Source organism: Eucalyptus grandis, chromosome 3 (genome assembly GCF_016545825.1).
Source record: "Eucalyptus grandis isolate ANBG69807.140 chromosome 3, ASM1654582v1, whole genome shotgun sequence".
Lineage (NCBI taxonomy): Eukaryota > Viridiplantae > Streptophyta > Magnoliopsida > Myrtales > Myrtaceae > Eucalyptus > Eucalyptus grandis.
Window position 1 is genome coordinate 67,232,391 of NC_052614.1, and position 20,036 is coordinate 67,252,426.

At 36.8% G+C, this 20,036-nt stretch overlaps 1 protein-coding gene across 1 annotated transcript; it reads left to right on the forward strand.

Moving 5' to 3' along the window:
- The first annotated feature begins 17,136 nt into the window (after positions 1 to 17,136).
- Positions 17,137 to 18,618, forward strand: LOC104440485 (G-type lectin S-receptor-like serine/threonine-protein kinase LECRK2). The gene is made up of 2 exons (XM_039309941.1): positions 17,137 to 17,697; positions 17,746 to 18,618. The coding sequence occupies exons 1-2, from the start codon at positions 17,137 to 17,139 to the stop codon at positions 18,616 to 18,618; spliced, it is 1,434 nt and encodes a 477-aa protein (XP_039165875.1).
- The last annotated feature ends 1,418 nt before the right edge of the window (positions 18,619 to 20,036 follow it).

Here is a 20,036-nt window from a genome sequence, read left to right on the forward strand (position 1 = left end):
CGTGCATAGGTAGCCCAGTTAACATATTGGTTTACTAATCGAGTTTTAGGGGGTAGAACTTGCTGAGACGTGATCTCAATGGTTATTGTATAACCATTTTAAGACCTTAATGAGGAGCCTGAGGAGGAGGAACCTGAGGAGAAGAACCCTGATGTGAAACCTGAGGAGGATCCTGAGTACGACCCAAATGAGGACTGAGATTCCATCCTCTTTTGTGAACCCTGTATGTGTGTGAATAGAGTGAGACTATAAAGTTGTGAATAATTTGTGAAGCACTTGAGTTATGCTCTGTATAAAAGTATGGTTGCGAATTTCAATATGAAAAATGTGGCATTACTTTTCTATCCCATTGTTTTATTGTTTGAGAATTTATAACTGCTTCCGCATATGTTATTAAAAACGAAAGGGTCGGCGATACATAGTCCTGAGATATCGCATTTTAAAATCGACCAAGTAAAATGATGTGTGTGTACTTGAGGATCGGGGCATGACATCCTGTTTAAGTGGTATCAGAGCGAAGTTTAGAGATTGGAGTGATAAGGAGCGTTGACCATGGGATAGTTGGTAGGAAAGGCCTTTAAATTCATGCTGGTGCAAGTTGATTCCAACCCTACTCAGTTTTGTTCTTCATTGTGCACATTGCACATTGTCATGATCGATCGTCTTCATGAGTCGAATGCCTTAAAGCTTCATTTAAGCACCGTGGCATAAATTACAATTTGCAAAACAACATATACCCAAGAAAAGAAACTCTTAGTTTGTTGATATATGTGGACAATGTTATCATGGCATAGACATTTCAATCCTGCACAAGAAAAGTAACACTCAGTTTGGTTTTTGACCATTCTATTCATCGGTTGCACCCGAGGTTATCAGATAGATTTTCCAGACGAAGCTTGTGGCCAAACCTTCTTCTGAGCTTGAAGCATGTAGTCAACTAAGATAGCTAGTTCAACTATAAGAACATCTTCTTTGAAAAAATTATGATTATCGAGAACAAGTTGATAGCAAAAGTAACTAATCTCTACAAAGAACAATTTGCATTTTTCAAAAGCAATTTGTATTTGCCAAGAACAATTTGCATTTATCAAGAATGGCTCGGATATTCTAAGAACAAGTTATATTTAACCAATCATAACCTCATTTCTCCAAAAGTAACATTATTTTTAGTCATAATAAAGCTCAAGAACTCGTGGCAAATTATTATTTTTTTTTGTAAACTTTCCCATTTCCGGTAGAACTTCAAATGAACTATTCACTCGATAAGGTAGAGCTATAATTAGTAATCTACATTGTTATTAGAACAAATGAGAAAAATGAAAACTTATAATTAGTAAGAACAACTTTATATATCAAAAACAACCTGTGGTGAGTAAGAACAACTTGTATATGCTAAAAAAGACTAGTACTTACCAGGAACAACTTGTATTTATTATGAACTCCAGCATTTGGTAAGAACAACTAGGGTTTACAGAGCACAAGTTATTTTTACCACAACAGCTAGTGATATTTGTGATAAAGCTCATGAACTCGTTGTAAACCAAACATATTGATAGGAATTTTCCCATTTAAAGTAAAATTAATTTTAAAATAATAATTTTAATCAATAAATCGTAATTATTGGTAGCTAACTTAATAGTGGGCCTGGCTGCACGTAGGCCTGCCTTTAGCATATCTGTGTGGGCCTAGGCAAGGGCCTGTATTAATTAGGTCCTACGCAGCCCGCAAACTACTATGGAATATTTTGTTAATGAGGGGGCTCGGGCCAGGCCCGGCTTGACCCAGGCTCTGCCCATTGATAACCTCTTATCAGTAATGATGCTAAATTACTTTTCGGTGGTAAATGGAAAAAAGCGAACTTTTGTGTTTGCAAAGATAAGTTACTTTCGCTAATAAAACCAACTTATATATACGAAGCAACTTTCATTTCCCAAGGACGATTAGCATTTAGCACGCATCAGTTCCTTTACCCCCATCATGATTTCTTTGACCATAAATTAGATCTTCAACCACAAAATCAGTAACATTTACCGTGTAATGAATATTTTTTTACCAGACAAGAGACTCTTTTACTATGAGAAGGGAAACTTTTATAACAGGTAAAAGAATAGACGAGGGAGATTTTACTCATTCTATTTTATTCAATGGTGCCTCACCGTAGAGACTCTTTTTCTGCTCAAAATCATCAGCATCAAAACCTTGTGATGTCCACGAAGACCTTAAAAAAAAAAATACTTACACCTGCAAAATAAAATAACACTTTTTATCCCTAAAATATACATAGTTTTCTACCAAATCCTTGAAATTTTAATTTATTCTAAATAATTCTTGAAACTTGTCTAAATTTTCTAGTCAGGTCCATCTCCCATCAATCTCTGACTGAGCTAATGTGGCGATCGGAAGAAGTTGGAGGATGATATGGGGATACACGACCTAGTTGCCAGATAACCTTCAAGAACGTTAGGCCTTAGCAACCCAATTGACAACTAAATTCGTTTTCCTATTGCAACAGGCCAAGGAAAGGCCAGCAAAACCTCTCAATAAGTCACGGGCTCGGGTGATAAGAGCACCCACTTCCCAACCTGGTTGATCTACATTTAGATTACGCTTGACGGTCAGGATAAAATTTAAGATGTCATAAAATTTATTCTTTTTTGTGTTTGATACCTATTCAAGACAAGATAGAATTGGATATAAATGGGATATAAGCTGGATAAAATTATCCCATAGGGAAAAGTCATAAAAAAATGAACATGATTTCTAATATTCACAATAGGAAATTTTTTCTCAAATAAAAAATTCTTTAATTAACAAATTCAAAATTATATTTTGGTATAAATAATATTTGAATTCTAATATAAGAAATTCAAAATAAAAAAAATAAAAAAACATATTTTTAATTTAATCTTATTTTTATTTATATATTCGAATTTAATTCAAGTATATTAGTATAGTTTTCTATTAATAAAATTTTATTACGAATGATGGAAATGGAAGAAAGAAATAAAAAATAAATTAAAATAAGAGAGGAAAATAAAATAAAAATAATAATAAATTTGGTCACGAGAGATTTTTACCATCTTCGTCTCAGTAAAATTTATGGTTAATTTATATTGATAAGGCATTGTCACCAAATAATATATATGATATGATGTGAATATATCCAATTTTATTACTGTAATCACCAAATAATGGATAAGATATAGCAAAATCACATGCATTTTATATCCTATTTTACTCTATTTAGAAATTTAGATGACCAAATGTAACCTTAGAGTCTACTGCACAATCTCAACACAATCGAATTCTATGCTCAAAGCCTATTTAGAACGAAGAGAGAGAAATATGCGGCCTTTGTCTAAAGCTATAGCTTCCACTTGCTTGACTGGGAATGCCTTCATCGATTTAGCGAATCCGTCTACCAGTCGTCCACCGGAGTCGTGGCAGACACAACAAAAAGAGCCATCAATATTCACTTTCAAGGTTCCCGGACATGGACGGTTCCACTTTTCTGGTAATCGTTCTCTTTCAACTGTCGTTTCCCTATGACTTTTTCGCATGGGTCGCTTTCCACAATGACTTTTTCGCGGAGGCAACATGTTTTCCACGCTATACTTTGTCACGGTTCGACATGTCAACTTGAATTGACTAAATTAGTCGCTACAGGGACCTGGCTAAAAGATTATTCAAGTTAAAAAACTTGACTAAACATATTAAAAGAGAAAGGGTTTTAATTGGAAAACTACACAAGTCCGGTAATGAGAAATAGGATTTTTCATATAAAGAAAAGAATAAATAAGAATTGCAGTCATGAGAAAGAAGTCTAGGTGGCTTGGGTCTCCCAGCATTGAAACTACAAATTTTTAAGGAAACTAATGTCACAAATGCCATAACTCATATAACTCTCACTTTGTTGCCATAACTTTGAGAAAAATTCAGTTGAATTTCACATGAAATTTATTGTAAACATGAGTAAAGTAGGATCGCTCTTAGATTCTAAAAGTACTTTGTCTATTAAGGCTACATTTGATTTGTGAAAAATTAATGATTTGAAAATTATTTGTCAAAAAACAATTGCTTGTGTCGCTTATAAATATGAATTATCCATGAAATTATTTAGACATAAGTTGTTGTCAATAATAGAAATTTTTTTATTGGCTAATTATTTCAAGTGATATAAACAATAATTTAAGGAAAATGTTTTTGCTTTTGTCAACAATTTATGTTTGAACATATTCGTGGATAATGAAAATATTTTTTGTTTATTTATTTTTGTAAGCAACACAAACGATTATTTAAAAAAAATAATTTTCAAATTATTTACTTTTGCAAACAGATCCTAACTGTCTAGTCCATAAAAAATTGACATTGCTTGGGCACTTCATTGATTCTTCGCTGGAAACTCTTATAAAACGTGCTCTTGGGCGACATTTTGTTCAATCAGGACCATAGATTCCAATCCTGCATGTTTCCTGTTCGAAAGAAATCAAGATGATGATTTGAAATTCATATTAAATAGAGTTTCTTAATAATTGTGAAATTAGATTACCTAGCTATAGTTGGTATTGAAATTTCACTTCCATATTTCTGTAATATCAAAATATAAAAAAACGAACTCCTTTGCCACCTGCTGTTGGTCGCCACTAATGCCGCTAACGATCACTGTTGGTGGTCATTGCCACCGGTCCCTGATGGCCACTGCTGGTCTCTACCTAGTCACGGTGTCAGTGCCAGTGCTTCACTCACTCATTGGCATGCTCGTCTTGATCATCCTAATAAACAAGTTTTACGTCGTGTTTGCAATTCTAGTTTAAGTCGATATCTTGTGGCCAAATCTGATCGATTATTCTTTGAGTCCATTAGTTATCATGCATATTTTCTCTTCGTATGCCTCCTTCATATTGAGTTGATGCTCTTCTCACAATTGTTTATTTTATTAATCGGCTTTCCACTCTTGTCCTATCATGATATTTCTCCTTTCCACTTCTTATTGGGGTTCCAATTTGATTACTCGTTCTTTTGGGTTTCTGGACGTGCTTGTTATCCTCTTCTTCCATCTCATGTCTCCCATAAGCTGGCGCCTCATTTTGTGCCATGTGTATGTTTTAGTTATGCGTCGAATCACAAAGGCTATCATTGCCTTGATAAGTCAAGTGGTTGTGTTTCCATCAGTCATCATCTTCCCTTTTCTCTTCCAAGTTCAATAAGGAAAATCTTCCCTTCGTTCAAGGCAATGATAGCCTTTATGATTCGACGCATAACCCATCGTTCAACACTAAGTCCCATAACCCACTATTCTAGTTCAACCCCTTCGCCTTTTGTTTTTCTTTAATTAATCTATTCTTCTTACCTCCTTTGGCCCTTAAGCTCTTCATTTGCCTCTCTCCATTTCTCTATCCCAAACTTCTATCCCATCTCTCTTCTCCTCTTGGCCTGCTAAACCTACTTTCAATTCTTTTGGCCTTCATTGCCCCTCTTTCCAAACCCATTCACAGTATCCCGAACCGACTCCTTTCCCAATCAAATTCCTCCCACACTAGACCTGAAAAATCATCTCTATCTAGCTCCTCGACTTTCATTTGTTCTCTCACCCTCATCCTATGCAGACTCGTGCCTTATCAAGAATTTCTAAATTCAGAAAATGTCTAACCTTTCTCAATCTTTTCATGAAGAGACATTGACTTGGTACTTGAGACCATTCTTGACCCATATTGGAAAGTGGCCTTGGTAGATGAATTGAATGCCTTGGTCATTCACATATGGGATCTTATACTACTTGATCTTGTTACTAATCACTCGATTGTAAATGAATTGTTAAGGTTAAAGAAAAATCTGATGGAACTATTGGACATTTTAAAGTTTGCATTGTGGCACGAGGATTCAAACAACATGTTGAATTGGACAATGATTAGACTTTTGGCCTGGTCATTAAATGCACTACAATTCGAGTTGTTCTCTCCATTGCAATTTCCTTGGGATGAATCATATGTCAATTTGATGTTAAGAATGCCTTTTTGTACAACATCCTTTATGTGGAAGTTTATAGGCACCAACTTTCCAGTTTCTCTCATATTAAGTTCTTGCATCACAGGTCCTATATCTGAAAAGCCATTTATAACTTAAAGCTAGCACCGTGTGCATGATTCTTTCGCTTCAGTAGTTTTTATTTATTTATTATCTTTAGGTTTCATGGCGAGTAAGGTTTGTTGGAGAAAACATCTTCAAGTGATTTTGATGATATCCAAACTATTCTTAATATATTACTTACTATGCTATTTACAAATGTTTGGATTAAAGGACTACACAACATCCATGGTGTGATCCATTGGGAAGAAGTTTGCAGATATCCTGTTATAACAAACAACACCAATCAACCTAAAGGATCAAGTACTTATGATGTTTATGTTAAGGTAGTAAATATCATATTGATGGTGATTGAACAACAAAGTATATCAAATGATGTTCATTGGGTTAGCTAAAGAGCCGTTGAAAGATTTGGATTCACACAGCAGCAGAATCAAAATAAAGCATGCAATAGATTAGTTAGAGTGTTTGACAGGTCATTTAGAGATTGTAGTGAGAACACAAAAGTAGTTGTTATTTTTGGTTAGTTTATAGAAGTTCTAGGAAAGAAGTTGTATGGGCAGTACCTTCTTGAACAGTAATTCAAAGGTCACCTATTTCTCTAAACCAAGCTCAATAGATGGATTGTGGAAGAGTATAAAAGAGAAAGCTTTGAGAAACCAAAGGAGAGTGCACTACATAAAATGTCAAGTAGCTTATATACTATTGTTCTTAGCTGAAAGCTTTTTGTCTTATTGTTTTGATTGTCATGCTATTTAACAATTGTGCTACGAATTAAGTGTACAAGTGTAAGAGCACCAACTGAGTCCAAATAGTGTGATTTATCATGTGAATGATCAGTGCTAGCTGGTTGTAACTTTCAAAACAAATTGTTAATAGGATCCAACCCATTTTGAGGCTATTAGTTTGAAGAGTGGACGTATTTCATCTTCTTATATATCTCACTATGTCCTACTGTATTTCATCTTCTTATACACATTGGCATACAATTAACGAGTGTTTGCTTAAACATTAGGCCGAGGTCATTTTTACTTGGTAATTAGCTAATTTCCGAGAAAGATCATTGAAGTTTGAAAACAACCTATTTACCTCATTCTAGGTTGTATTGTTAACCTCAACAAGGTTGATCCGTTGTTATTCATCTATGCTTCTTCTCGAGGTTGTCTATATCTTTTGTTGTATGTTGATGATGTCCTTGTTAACGGTGATAATCCTCATTTATTATGATCTTTGATTACTTGACTCTCATAGGAATTTGCTATGAAAGATCTTGCACAACTTCCTTATTTTCTTGGCATTGAGGCTTATCATTATTCTGACAGTATGCTTTTATCTCAACCTAAGCATGTTAATGAATGTTTGCGTAAGTTTGACCATGTTAAGGTCAAGTCTTTATCTACTCCCTTAATCTCAAATGCTTCATTGCCTGCTAATGATTGTTAGCTTCTCACTTTTTTGACATTGTATTGATTGATGGTTGGTGCTCTACAATATGTGTTCATGACTAGACTTGATGTTAGTATTGTTGTGAACATGGCAAGACAATTCAAGCATTAACCTAGATTAACTCATTTCCAAAATAAATATATCAGTATTTAGTTGGCACATCCACCCACGGATTGCTCATTGGGTGGTGTTCTCCCAATTCATTGACTACTTGTACGGATGCAAACCGGGTCGGGTGCTTAACTACTCAACGTTCTATCTTTGCTTTTTCTGTTTTTCTAGGCACCAATCTTGTTTCATAGAGTACCAAGAAGCAACCTGCCATAGGCCGTTCTACTATAGAGATTGAATATCTCATTTCGTTCACTGTGTTGTTGAGAATATTTGGATTCATCATTTATTTTGTGAGCTTGGAGTCCCTCTTTTTAATCCTCTCACTGTTTATTGTGACAACATCTTTGTCACATATCTTTCTCTCAATCTAGTGTTTCATGAATGTACAAAACACATTGAGTTAGATTTTCACTTTGTTCGAGAGCGGGATGTTTCTAGAGATCTATGTGCTCGTGATGTGCCCATAGGGGACCAAGTAGTAGACATCTTCACCAAGGGACTACCTAGTTCGCATCACACATAATTGAGATTCAATCTCTCAATTGTCACAGCTAATTCGAATTGAGGGGAGTAATAAAGTGTAATTTATAAGTATTATAAGGTCTTTTGGTAATTATGTTTTAACATGTACCCTTACCCTAATTAGTCACTTCTATAAACATATATTGTACAATTCTAATTGGGTTGAGCCACCATAAACACTTGATAATGGTATTTTTTTAGGGATAAGTGCTATAGAAATCCTAAAACTTGTTACGAAAATGCAATTGAGTCCTAAAACTTACAAAACATGTAATCAAGTTTTAAAACTTGTCAAAACGGTTCAATTGAGTCCTAAAGTTAACACTGTTAGTCTTATTAACGGAAAATGCTGACGTGGCGCTGACGTAGCATTTTAAATGATCTTTTTAATTTTCCACCTGGCTTTTTAAAATAATTTTTAAGTCAATTTTTTTAGAAAATTATATTTAAAAACTAAAATTCATTTTTTTTAAAATTGTTAAAAAAAGAAAAAAGAAAAAAACTAAAATCCATTTTTATTTTCCACCACCGTTGCCCATTGTTGGAGGGGCCGGTGACGTCGCCAGTTGCCGCTTGACTAGGGTGAGGCCTCACCGGCCCTAGGCCAAAGCTGGTGACCCTCGCTTGGTGCAGGTGAGGGCGCCTAGATCTGGGCATGTCGGCCCTCACGGGGGGCCGACGATCATTGCCCACCTTGGGCGAGGCTTTAGCAGCCCTCGCCTAGGGGCCGGCAACCGTTGCTAGCCCCGGGCGAGGCCTTAGCGGCCCTCGCCTAGGGCTAGCGAGGCTTGCCCAAATCTGGTGCCCGCGCCCACACCTCGACGAGGGTCGGCCCTCGCCTAGGACCGGCGAGGCCTCGCCTGGTCGGGCGGCAGCAGGCGATTGTTGTCGGCCCCTCCGGCGATGGGTGGCGGTGGTGGAAAATAAAAATGAATTTTAGTTTTTTTCTTTTTTAACATTTAAAAAACTGAATTTTAGTTTTTCTTTAAAATAAATGAATTTTAGCTTTTTCTTTTTTCTTTTTAACAATTTAAAAAAAATGAATTTTAGTTTTTCAATATAATTTTTTTAAAAATTTGAATAAAAATTATTTTAAAAAAGCCAAATGGAAAATAAAAAATCATTTAAAATGCCACATCAGCATTTTCTGTTAATAAGACTAACGGTGTTAACTTTATGACTCAATTGAACAATTTTGACAAGTTTTATGACTTGATTGCACTTTTTGCAAGTTTTAGAACTCAATTGCATTTTCGTGACAAGGTTTTAGGACTTCTACAGCACTTATCCCTTTTTTTTTTTTTTTGAAGTATTTGTTCAATTTCTCATGAATTTCTTGGTCATAGCAATTGGGCTATGATTGAGAAAGCACCACTCGAGCTTGTGGTCATTCTAGCTGCTACTTCTTCTTCTTACTATTCTACATTACGCTGAAATAGAGTCAATTCCCAAAAAGAACATAACTTGATATTTCCTTTATACTATTTTTGTTGACGCTTTGTTGAATTTCCTTAATTTGGGTTCATGGGTTGTGCAAAGTATGATTGGTTGTGTTATTTCTAGCTTTCTGTCTTGAGAATTTTGTTGTTATATGTTTGTTGATATAGTGATTTGATTTCTCCTCTCTCGAAGATTTTGTGTTGTGCAAAATTGTGTTAATGCTCTTGCACACTCCCTCAATCTCTCTTTCCATGTAGCATTCGGTGGCAATGTATGATATTTTGTGAGATTACTATTAAATATTCTAAAATCTTAAATTATTAGATAAAGACATGATTTAATATTTAAGTGTTCTATCATGATAGAGGTAAGCGCCCAGTCGCTTGCACCCTGGTAGTAGTTGGGCATTGCTACCAGCTTCCACAACCAAGTTGCTCATTACCTTGACCTTCCCCATCCCCCTAGTTCTCTCTCTCTCAACATTGATGTGGATGGGCATATTTGGATTTCAGTCTAATAGTTTGATAGAATGACTAACTTGAATAAATAAACAAGCAGTTTAAAGACTTAATTGCTCCCAAAAAAAAAAGTCAAGGGGTGACAATGCAAGTCAACAAAAGTTCAGGGACCTCCCATTCCACTATCCCGTATATAGAATCTATGTAGTCACTTATCCCACGATAATTTAGCTCCCTAGTATGGCTAGAAAACTATATTTTTTTGTTAGAAGCAAAATCATGTATAATGACAGCCAATGGCATTGAACCTTACTTTACATTGGGATAAGAAATAAATTGACAACGAAAGTTGACTCCAATGATTACATATATGACAGAATTAACATCTTGATTAATATCCAAAAAAGACCAGGTTTATGCAAAGTACTAATTGTTATGCAAAAAGACTGAGATTATCCTAATATTTATAAAAAAGTATTGTACAATTTAATCAGTTGCTAGTCAGGACATTCCAAGGAATGCAATTCTAGCTTCACCTACCACCGTGCAAGATAGCCAGCTACTCAAGAGCGAACTAAATAATAATGACCGATTCATAAATTAAATTAAAACTAAGGTTATGTTTGTTTCGTAAAAAAATAAATTATTCGGAAATATTTTCCTAAAATTAATCGCCTAAATCACTTGAAATACTTTGTTAATGAAAATGTTTATATTATAAAAAATAATTCATGTCTAAACATTATTGTGAATGATAAAAAAAAAAATTTGTTCATTCATTTTTGTTAGCGATAAATGTTATCAAGGAAATTATTTTCCAAATCATTTATTTTCCGCAAAGCAGATAGAGCCTAGTACAAGTGCTCTCATATTCAAACAACTATGATTGACTGAAAAATAAATCCTAGACAACTAAATAGTTAACACTTGTAGTTTTTACTGTGAAAATGGGTCGACAAGTTGATGTCAAGTAAGCAATCACTTTTATAGAATATTATTTGCCAAAAATTATGAATAGTGAAAGTAAATTGGACTACAACATGTCATTAATTTTAGAAATGGAATCCTCCTTGAACTGGAAGACCCTGGAAAATTAGCCCTTCGCCTTACTAGTCGAGCATTGTGGAAAGCAGCGGGTTGTAATTTATTTGCGGGACGAATGTATAAACAGGAAGTTTAGGCTGACATTATCACGGTGGCGCGGGAATACTTCTGCCGTGACTGATACGCTGAAGTGGCAGAAGACTCTTGACAGTAAGATCAAAGATGTGCAGAAAACTGTAGATAGTTACCTCTTATGCAGTAATTTATATACAGGAACACTCCCCCTTCTGTGAACTGATCATTTATACTAAATGGAAACCAAATTGCTTTTAGATGTGGTAAGTATTGCATGATGTCGTAAACTCCACAAGCATGATATCTTTATGTCACCGTGACATCCATTTAGCCCAACGTATCAGTTTCAAAATTCGGAATTCCTGGATGCAAACTTTTGGAGAGTGTCTGCTGAATCATGTTCGTTCATCATTGTTGTAATCATTCTTCTCCAAGTTGCACAAGACTGCACAATGCCGCTGCCGAAAGCATTGATCGTGTTAAAATATGTCTCGAGTTTGAGTCCAATGTGAAATTTCGAATATTCCAAATTGGATATGTTGCGGACGTTCGAAATCAAGCAAAGAAGATCCAAATATCAACTTCCCAAAATTTGAATTTGTGTTGGAGAATTTGGTCGCTAAAATAGGAAAGTCCAACTTTGACTAGGATTTGGATTTTGTTTAAAATATATAGAGATATATTTTGGTTAAAATAGGCAAGATAGGAAACAAAATCCTATGAGAAGTCGGCAAAAGAATAAGGGTCACACTTATATATATATATGGAATAGGGTTGATCATGAAGAATTGGTCTTGAAGTGCCATCTTGTCATCGAGTGCTTGGGAGGGATTTTCTTTGTCGTTCTTGTACGTGAATTACATCCGAGAAGATTTAGTGTTAAAGTCAATTAAATCTTGTGGTAAGATTTGTGTGTAATTCTTTTGTGAGATTGAGAGATTATTTCTTGAGGAATTTTGGGGCTAAACACCGCATGTGTTATTGGGTGTAATTGGGATTTGGGAAACATCAAGTGAGTGTTTGAGTGACTCGAGTGTGTAATCTCCTTGTATCGCTTGATTTATAGTGAAATTCGCCGCTGCTCTCCCTATGAATATAGGTCTTTACGATCGAACCTCATAAATCCAATGTCCGATTTATTTTCTTCTTTTGTCTATATTATTGTTCAATCGCTTGCTTTTCGCAACAATTGTTATCAAAGCCAGATTTGGCTAAGTTAAAGTGAATCGATGGCGATAGAAGAAGTAAAAGTGAGAATTGACAAATTTGATGGGAATGATTTTAGTTTCTGGAAGATGCAAATTGAAGATTATCTTTACCAGATGAAATTGCACTTGCTCTTATCTGGGGAGAAACCAGAGACGATGAAACAAGTTGATTGAGATTTGTTGGATAAATGAGCTATGGGTGTTATTCGGTTGATGTTGGCTCACAATGTTGCGTTTAATATCTTAAATGAGAAGACTACTACTGATTTGATGCAAGCCTTATCAGATATGTACGATAAGCCTTCTGTGATCAACAAAGTCCTATGTGATGCGATGTCTGTTTAATTTGAAGATGAGCGAATGTGTGTTAGTTGCATATCATATCAATGAATTCAATGTGATTGTTAGTCAATTTAGTTCAATTGAGATTGACTTTGAAGATGAGGTACGTGCTTTGATTTTGTTATCCTTATTGCCTAATAGTTGGGATACTATTGTTACCACTGTTAGTAATTCCTCTAGGTCAACAAGTTTGACGTTTGATGGGGTTTGAGATTTAATTATGAGCGAGGACATCCGTAGAAGAGAATCTAGCGAACATGTATTTGCTGCTTCAGTAGGTGAAAATAAAGAAATATCTAGAACACGTGTGGGTAAGAGTAGTATTAATATGAACAGGCGTAGTCAGTCTAGGACTGCTGATGTTGTCTGTTGGAGCTATGGCAAGAGGGGGCATCTTAGAAGGAATTGCTTTAAGCTGAAGAATGAGAAGGGTAAGGGAATTATAGTTGATTCCGCAGATAATATCGCAGCTGTAGCAAATAATGCCGATTATGTCTTACCTATCACTAATTATTCATCATTTGATGGATGGATTATGGATTTTAGTTGTTCTTTTCATGTTACACAAAATAGAAACTAGTTTACTACTTATCAATGCATGGATAATAGTAAAGTGTAATTATGGAATAATGCTGAATGCGATGTCATCGATGTTGGCAATGTTAAAATCAAAATGCATGATTGTATTGTGAGGACATTGATTGGAGTAAGGCATGTTCCAGAGTTGAAAAGGGACTTAATTTCCTTTAGTGCCCTAGATACAGCTGGGTATCGATATATTTTAGAATGTGGAATTCTAAAAATTGTTCAAGGTGCTTTGATAATAATGAAAGTAATCAAGCACAATGGCTTATATGAGCTTCAAGGTGAGATAATGAACAATTTCGTTGCGGAGACGTCGAATGCATCTATTCGAGAGTTTGAATTGTGGCATATGCGTTTGGGGCACATTGGCGAGAGAAGCCTGAAGGTTTTAAGAGAAAGAAATCTGCTATGTGGTTATGTTTTTAACAAACTGAATGTATGCAAGTGCTGTGATTCAGATCAACGGCGGAAAGTGCAGTTCAATACGACTCTCAAAGAAACCATGGAAATTGTAGAATTAATTTACTTGAATATTCGCAGGTTGTCGTGGTTTCTCTCGAGGAAGAGTGCTAGATATATGTTAACAATTGTTGATGACTACTCGATGAAAACGTGGGTATTTGTGCTTAGGCACAAGTTTGATGTTGTTGTCAGGATTAAGCAATTGATAGCTTTGGTCGAAAAGGAGACTGGTAAGACGATCAAGCCTGTGCATATCGACAATAGCATGGAGTTTTGCTCGAAACTGTTATACAAATTTTGCATGAACGAAGGCATAGTGAAACACCGCACTAATGCTGATGAACCACAATATGTTGCATAATTGATGAGCAAAACGTTGCTAGAGATAGCCTATAAAAAGGCTCTTTAGTGCTGGTGTGGCTAGGAGATTCCTAGCGAATGTGCTAAGTACGGCGTGCTACATGATGAATAGATCCTCATCAACTGCGATTGGATATGAGACTATTGAAGAAGTGTGGTTAGGTAACATTGCTAATTATTCTATTATTAGAATATTTGGTTGCCCATATTATATTCGAGTGAGTGATGATAAGCTCGATGGAAGGGTGAGAAAGTGTATATTCCTAGGCTATGCTGAGGTGAGAGGGGTTATCGATTGTGGTGCTCGGAGTTAAATTCACCTATTATCAGCAAAGAAGTTAATTTTGACGAGTCTCCAGTACTTTTGGCTAGGAGTGATTATAGCAGTATTTAAACGGATCTGAATTGTGTTCGGCTTGAGATGGAGTTGCGACCAGAAACTCTTGAGGTAACATATACGGGTACTAGCAAAGTAATCGACACAAATGGTGCTTATAGCAAGGTGGAGCCTATAGAACTAATGGTTGCTATAACTGCTGAAATTAACAAGGTACGTATTCGATCTCTTGATAGATATGGATGCAATAATGGTTTTTCTTTATCTGTGGTTGAGGAGGTTGTGTCGAAAAATCCTTGCGGAGCAATTAAAGGTGCATGTGGAGTTGGTATTCTGATGAGGTCCTCAGTTATTGTAAAGTTCAAGCGAGGCTTGGACTTGGATAATATTTGTGGCGGTTGAGCCCATTAGGGGCTATGGGAGAGGAGCAGCAGAGTTTGAATTTTTGCAAAGCGATTGCATCTTGGCTCCAACGTCGAGCCAAGATGGAGATTGTTAAAATATGTCTCGAGTTCAAGTTCAATGCAAAATTCCGAATATTCCAAATTGGATATGTTGTAGATGTTCGAAATCGAGCAAGGAAGATCCGAAGATTAACTTCATGAAATTCGAATCTATGTTGGAGTATTTGGCCGCTAAAATAGGAAAGTTCAACTTTGACTAGGACTTGGATTTTGTTTAAAATATATAGAAATATATTTTGGTTAAAATGGGTTAATATCCTAAAAAACCCCAAACTAGTACATTTGTGACAAATTTACCCCAAACTATTTTTTTTTGACCACCAAAAACCCCAAACTGGTACACTTGTGACAAATTTACCCTATGTTAGTTTTCGTTAAATTTTATTATCAAATTATTAAGTTAAATGACACGTGACAATTCACTAGTATACCAATTTGGGATTTTAAGATCTGTTTGTCAGAGTTTACAATTTTTATGATTTTTTTGTGGTATTAATCTAATTTAGCGAAGGGTATATTTGTCACAAATTTATCAGTTTGGGGTTTTTTGCGGTCAAATAAATTAGTTTGGGGTAAATTTGTCATAAACGTACCAATTTAGGGTTTTTTATGGTCAGTCGGGGTAAATTTGTCACAGGTGTACCGGTTTGGGGTTTTTCATGGTTAAAAAAATAGTTTGTGGTAAATTTGTCACAAGTGTACCAATTTGGGGTTTTTCAGAGTATTAACCCGGTTAAAATAGGCAAGATAGGAAATAAAATCCGATGAGAAGTCGGCAAAAGAATAAGGGTCTGACTTATATATATATAGACTTGTGACCGTGCATGGAATAGAGTTGATCATGAAGAATTGGTCTTGAAGTGCCATTTTGTCGTCAAGTGTTTGTGAGAGATTTTCTTTGTCGTTCTTGTATGTGAATTACATCCGAGAAGATTTAGTGTTAAAGCCAATTAAATCTTGTGGTAAGATTTGCGTGTAATTCCTTCGTGAGTTTGAGATATTATTTCTTGAGAAATTTTGGGATTAAACACTGCGTGCGTTATTGGGTGTAATTGGGGTTTGTGAAACACTGAGAGAGTATTTGAGTGACTCGAGTGTGTAATCTCTTTATATCGCTTGATCTATAGTGAAATTCATCGCTGCTCTTCCTATGGACGTAAATCTTTACGATCGAACCACATAAATCTGGTATCCAATTTATTTTATTCTTCTATCTATATTATTATTCGATCGCTCGCTTTTTGCAACAGATCGGTCACATGCTCAATGCAATTTTCCACGTACTTTCGAGTATATTCATATTCAATTTCCGCGGATAAACTCGTAGTCGGTTTGAATTCATGGGGATTGAATCGACTGCCGGCCCTGCCTTCTTTTTCCATCAATTTTATCTTAAAAAGTCTCCAACTAAACATGTACAGTGAAGTTTGGTCGAATTTTTCCAAGTGGGTTCTTTGAAAAGTATAAAGGTGTCGCCAAGCTTTTGGAGTGGGGTCACCTTATTCTAAATTTGATAAGTCTCATTCACCATTGATTTCTATATAAAAAAAAGGGAAAAATAAAAAAATATGAAGAAAGATAAATTCACAGAGATATTATTATCAGAAAAATTAATATTGACGATATTATTATAAGATTTTTTTAAAGAAAATTTGATGAATATATCAGTAGAACTAATAAGATACTTCAAGAAAAAGAAACAAAATCAAGGAACTCATTATATACTCTAAAATGGTTTATTAATTGCCGTTAAATAAATGGTTTATTAGTACAAAAAAAGGATTGACTAATAAAATATATGTACAAATATAACCTTCTATTTTGATTAATCATCTCCTTTTACTACAGGTGGAGCTTTATAAAACTTCAGACCATATGGTAAAATCATTATTCTAGATAGAAATATGTGTTTATTTATTTATTATTATTTTTTTTTTGGCGTCAAAGATAGTGATAGATATATGTGTTGACATGGGCAAAGCCTGTGCACAACTTTGGTTCAAACTTGCTGTGGAGAAAAGGAGGAGCAATCACATCGACGCGGAAGAGGAATGGTCGCCTCTCTACCTGCCATGGAAGACCGGACGTACGAGAGACTCTGGTAGCTTGGAAAGTAGGGAATCTCTATAAGAACGCTGGTTTCATCCTTAAGACCAAAGTAGCTCAACTCAAGGAGCACGCCTGTGTCATCAAACATGGCTTCAGTTATACTAGGAATCCTTCTAGTACTCACTCCACTTCCCCTTTCCACTGAAGCTCAAACCCGCGGCAACTTGACCTTCGGCAACTCATTGACGGCGAACGACCGAAACTCTTCCCTGTTGTCGCCGTCGGGCAAGTTCGCCTTCAGGTTCCGGAAAATGGGACAAGGGGCTCATTTGCTGGCAATATGGTTCGAGATGATAAAGGAGAAGACCATCGTCTGGTCGGCGAATGGCGATAATCTAGCGCCCGAAGGTTCGAAAGTCCAGTTGACCACCAACCGCGGGTTGGTGCTTACCGACCCGAGAGGGAGAGAGCTGTGGTCTTCTAACCTGACCGCCACTGGCTTACCCTATGCGGCCATGCTCGACACCGGGAACTTCATCCTAGCGAGCGCAAGCCACGTCAACTTGTGGGATTCGTTCAGCCGACCGACGGATACGTTACTACCAACGCAACAGTTAAATTTGGGGGCTGTTTTTAGAGCTTGCTATTCCGAAATGAATTACTCCGCTGGGAGATTCCTCTTCGGACTGCAACCCGACGGAAATCTCGTGCTCTATGCCACTTTGACTCCGCGGGTTGTCAATGATGCATACTAGGCTACAAACACCTTTATCGGCTTCCGATTGATATTCAATCAAAGTGGTCGGGTCTACCTCACGGACAGGAATGGAGTAATACTCAATATCGTCACCTCAGACGAATTTCCAACCATTGGATTTTACCGAAGAGCGATCCTCGAATATGATGGGGTCTTTAGGAAATATGCCCACCCTAGTACGGCAGATTCGAGTTCTGGCTGGGCAATGGGCTGGTTGATGGTCTCTTCCCCAGTCCCTCCAAATATATGCACGAGCATCCACCGAGAGAATGGTACTAGAGCTTGTGGCTTCAATAGCTACTGTACTCTTGGAGACGATCAGATTCAGAGGCCCCGATGCCAGTGCGCACCTGGATATTCTATGTTAGATTCGACTAATGAGATGAACGGATGCAGACAGGACTTCATATCACAGAGTTGTGATGGAAGTAGGCCTGAAAAGGCCAGCTTGCTTTGCGTGACATGCTCAATACAGACTGGTCGCAGCCTGATTATGAGGTTAGCACAGAGAAAACCGAGGACTGGTGCCGAGACTTTCTTGGCTGATTGTCATTGTGCAGTCGCTGTTTTCAAAGATGGAAAATGCCAGAAAAAGAAGGCCCCTCTTTTAAATGGTAGGATGGATCCTAGTGTGGGTGGAAAAGCTCTGATCAAGGTCCAGATAAATAACTCGACTTCAAAATCTACGGGAAATGGAAACAAGAATTCGGCTCTGATTATCATCGGATCGGGGCTGTTGAGTAGCTCTGTGTTTGTGAACTTGCTTCTACTCCTCCTCACCTATTATAGAAGCTTTCGATCTAGGGATTCTAAGTTGTCACAACGAGTCCAGATCAACCAAGCCACAGGCACGCAGACTTTCACTTATTAGGAGCTTCAAGAAGCAACAAATCAATTCAAAGAAGAACTAGGTAGGGGTGCTTTTATAACGGTGTTCAAAGGTGTTCTCATATCCGAGTATACAAACTTTGTGGCAATAACATTGCTGGCAACAAGGACTGGAGAAAATGAAAAGGAGTTTGAAGAGAAGTGAGTGCAATTGGCCAAACTAACCACAAGAACTTAGTGCAATTGCTTGGATACTGCAATGAAGGTCAACACCGACTTCTGGTGAATGAGCTCATGAGCAATGGCACTTTGGCAGATTTCCTATTTGGCGCTTCAAGGCCCAGCTGATACAGAAGAATAGAAATTGCCTGCGATGTTGCACGGGGCCTCTCTTACTTGCACGACGATTGCACCAGGCATATAATCAAATGTGACATCAAGCCGCAAAATAATCTTCTTGATGGCTCTCTTATAGCAAAAATATCAGACTTTGGGTTAGCTAAGCTCTTGATGGTGAACCAAACACGACCCACCACTGGAGTCAGAGGAACTAGAGGTTATTTAGTGCCAGAATGGTTCGGGAATATTCCTATTTCAAGCAAGGTAGATGTTTACAGCTTCGTCATTTTGTTGGTAGAGCTCATATGTTGTAGAAAGTGTGATAGCTAGTATAATCACCTAGAGGGGGGTGAATAGGTGCACAAACAATTTATCGAGATATGGAAGCGATTCTTTGCAAATGATAGAAAGAAAGTTTACTATGATTAGCGAAAATGAAGTATGATCAAAGTAAAGAGAGTAAGGAAGAGAAAATTGAACACAGGGTTTATAGTGGTTCGGCTTATTCCAAGCCTACGTCCACTCTTCCGCACTGACAGCCCACCAGCTGGATTTCACTACGATCAAAAGAGAAGTTACAGCACAGCTTTGCCTTGATTCCACAGTGTAGATGTTCTACCACACCTCCTCAAGGTTTCTCACAAATATAGACTCTCTTTTGTATACAAATATTCGCTCAAAGTGATTGTCTAAACAAAAAGGAGCTTCAGACTTTGGAATTCTTCTATCGCGCACTACTCAACAACTAAGACAGTCTTCCTTATATACTCCTTTATGCCATCACACCCGTTGGCACTTACCAAAGGAATTCCTCCAATCTACCCATTGGACGGAATCAATTAGAAGATTGTTCAAGCTATTAAAGGAACGTGTCGATAGCCCATCAATCATGTTCGCCCATACAATCAGGATTTCGGTTTCTATAAGTAGAACCTTCCAATAATATTAGGCAATCACCGGATCTTCAATCATCGAGTCAATCTCAATCAATCAAAGGATTCCTTTACGTCTTTTTCAGCCACGAGATCTTCTCCAGTTGATAAGGTTAAATCCTTGATGAAACATCCAGTTCTGGATAGCCTTTCTTCAACAGATTAGAGACTGTCAATGAGGATAGATTTT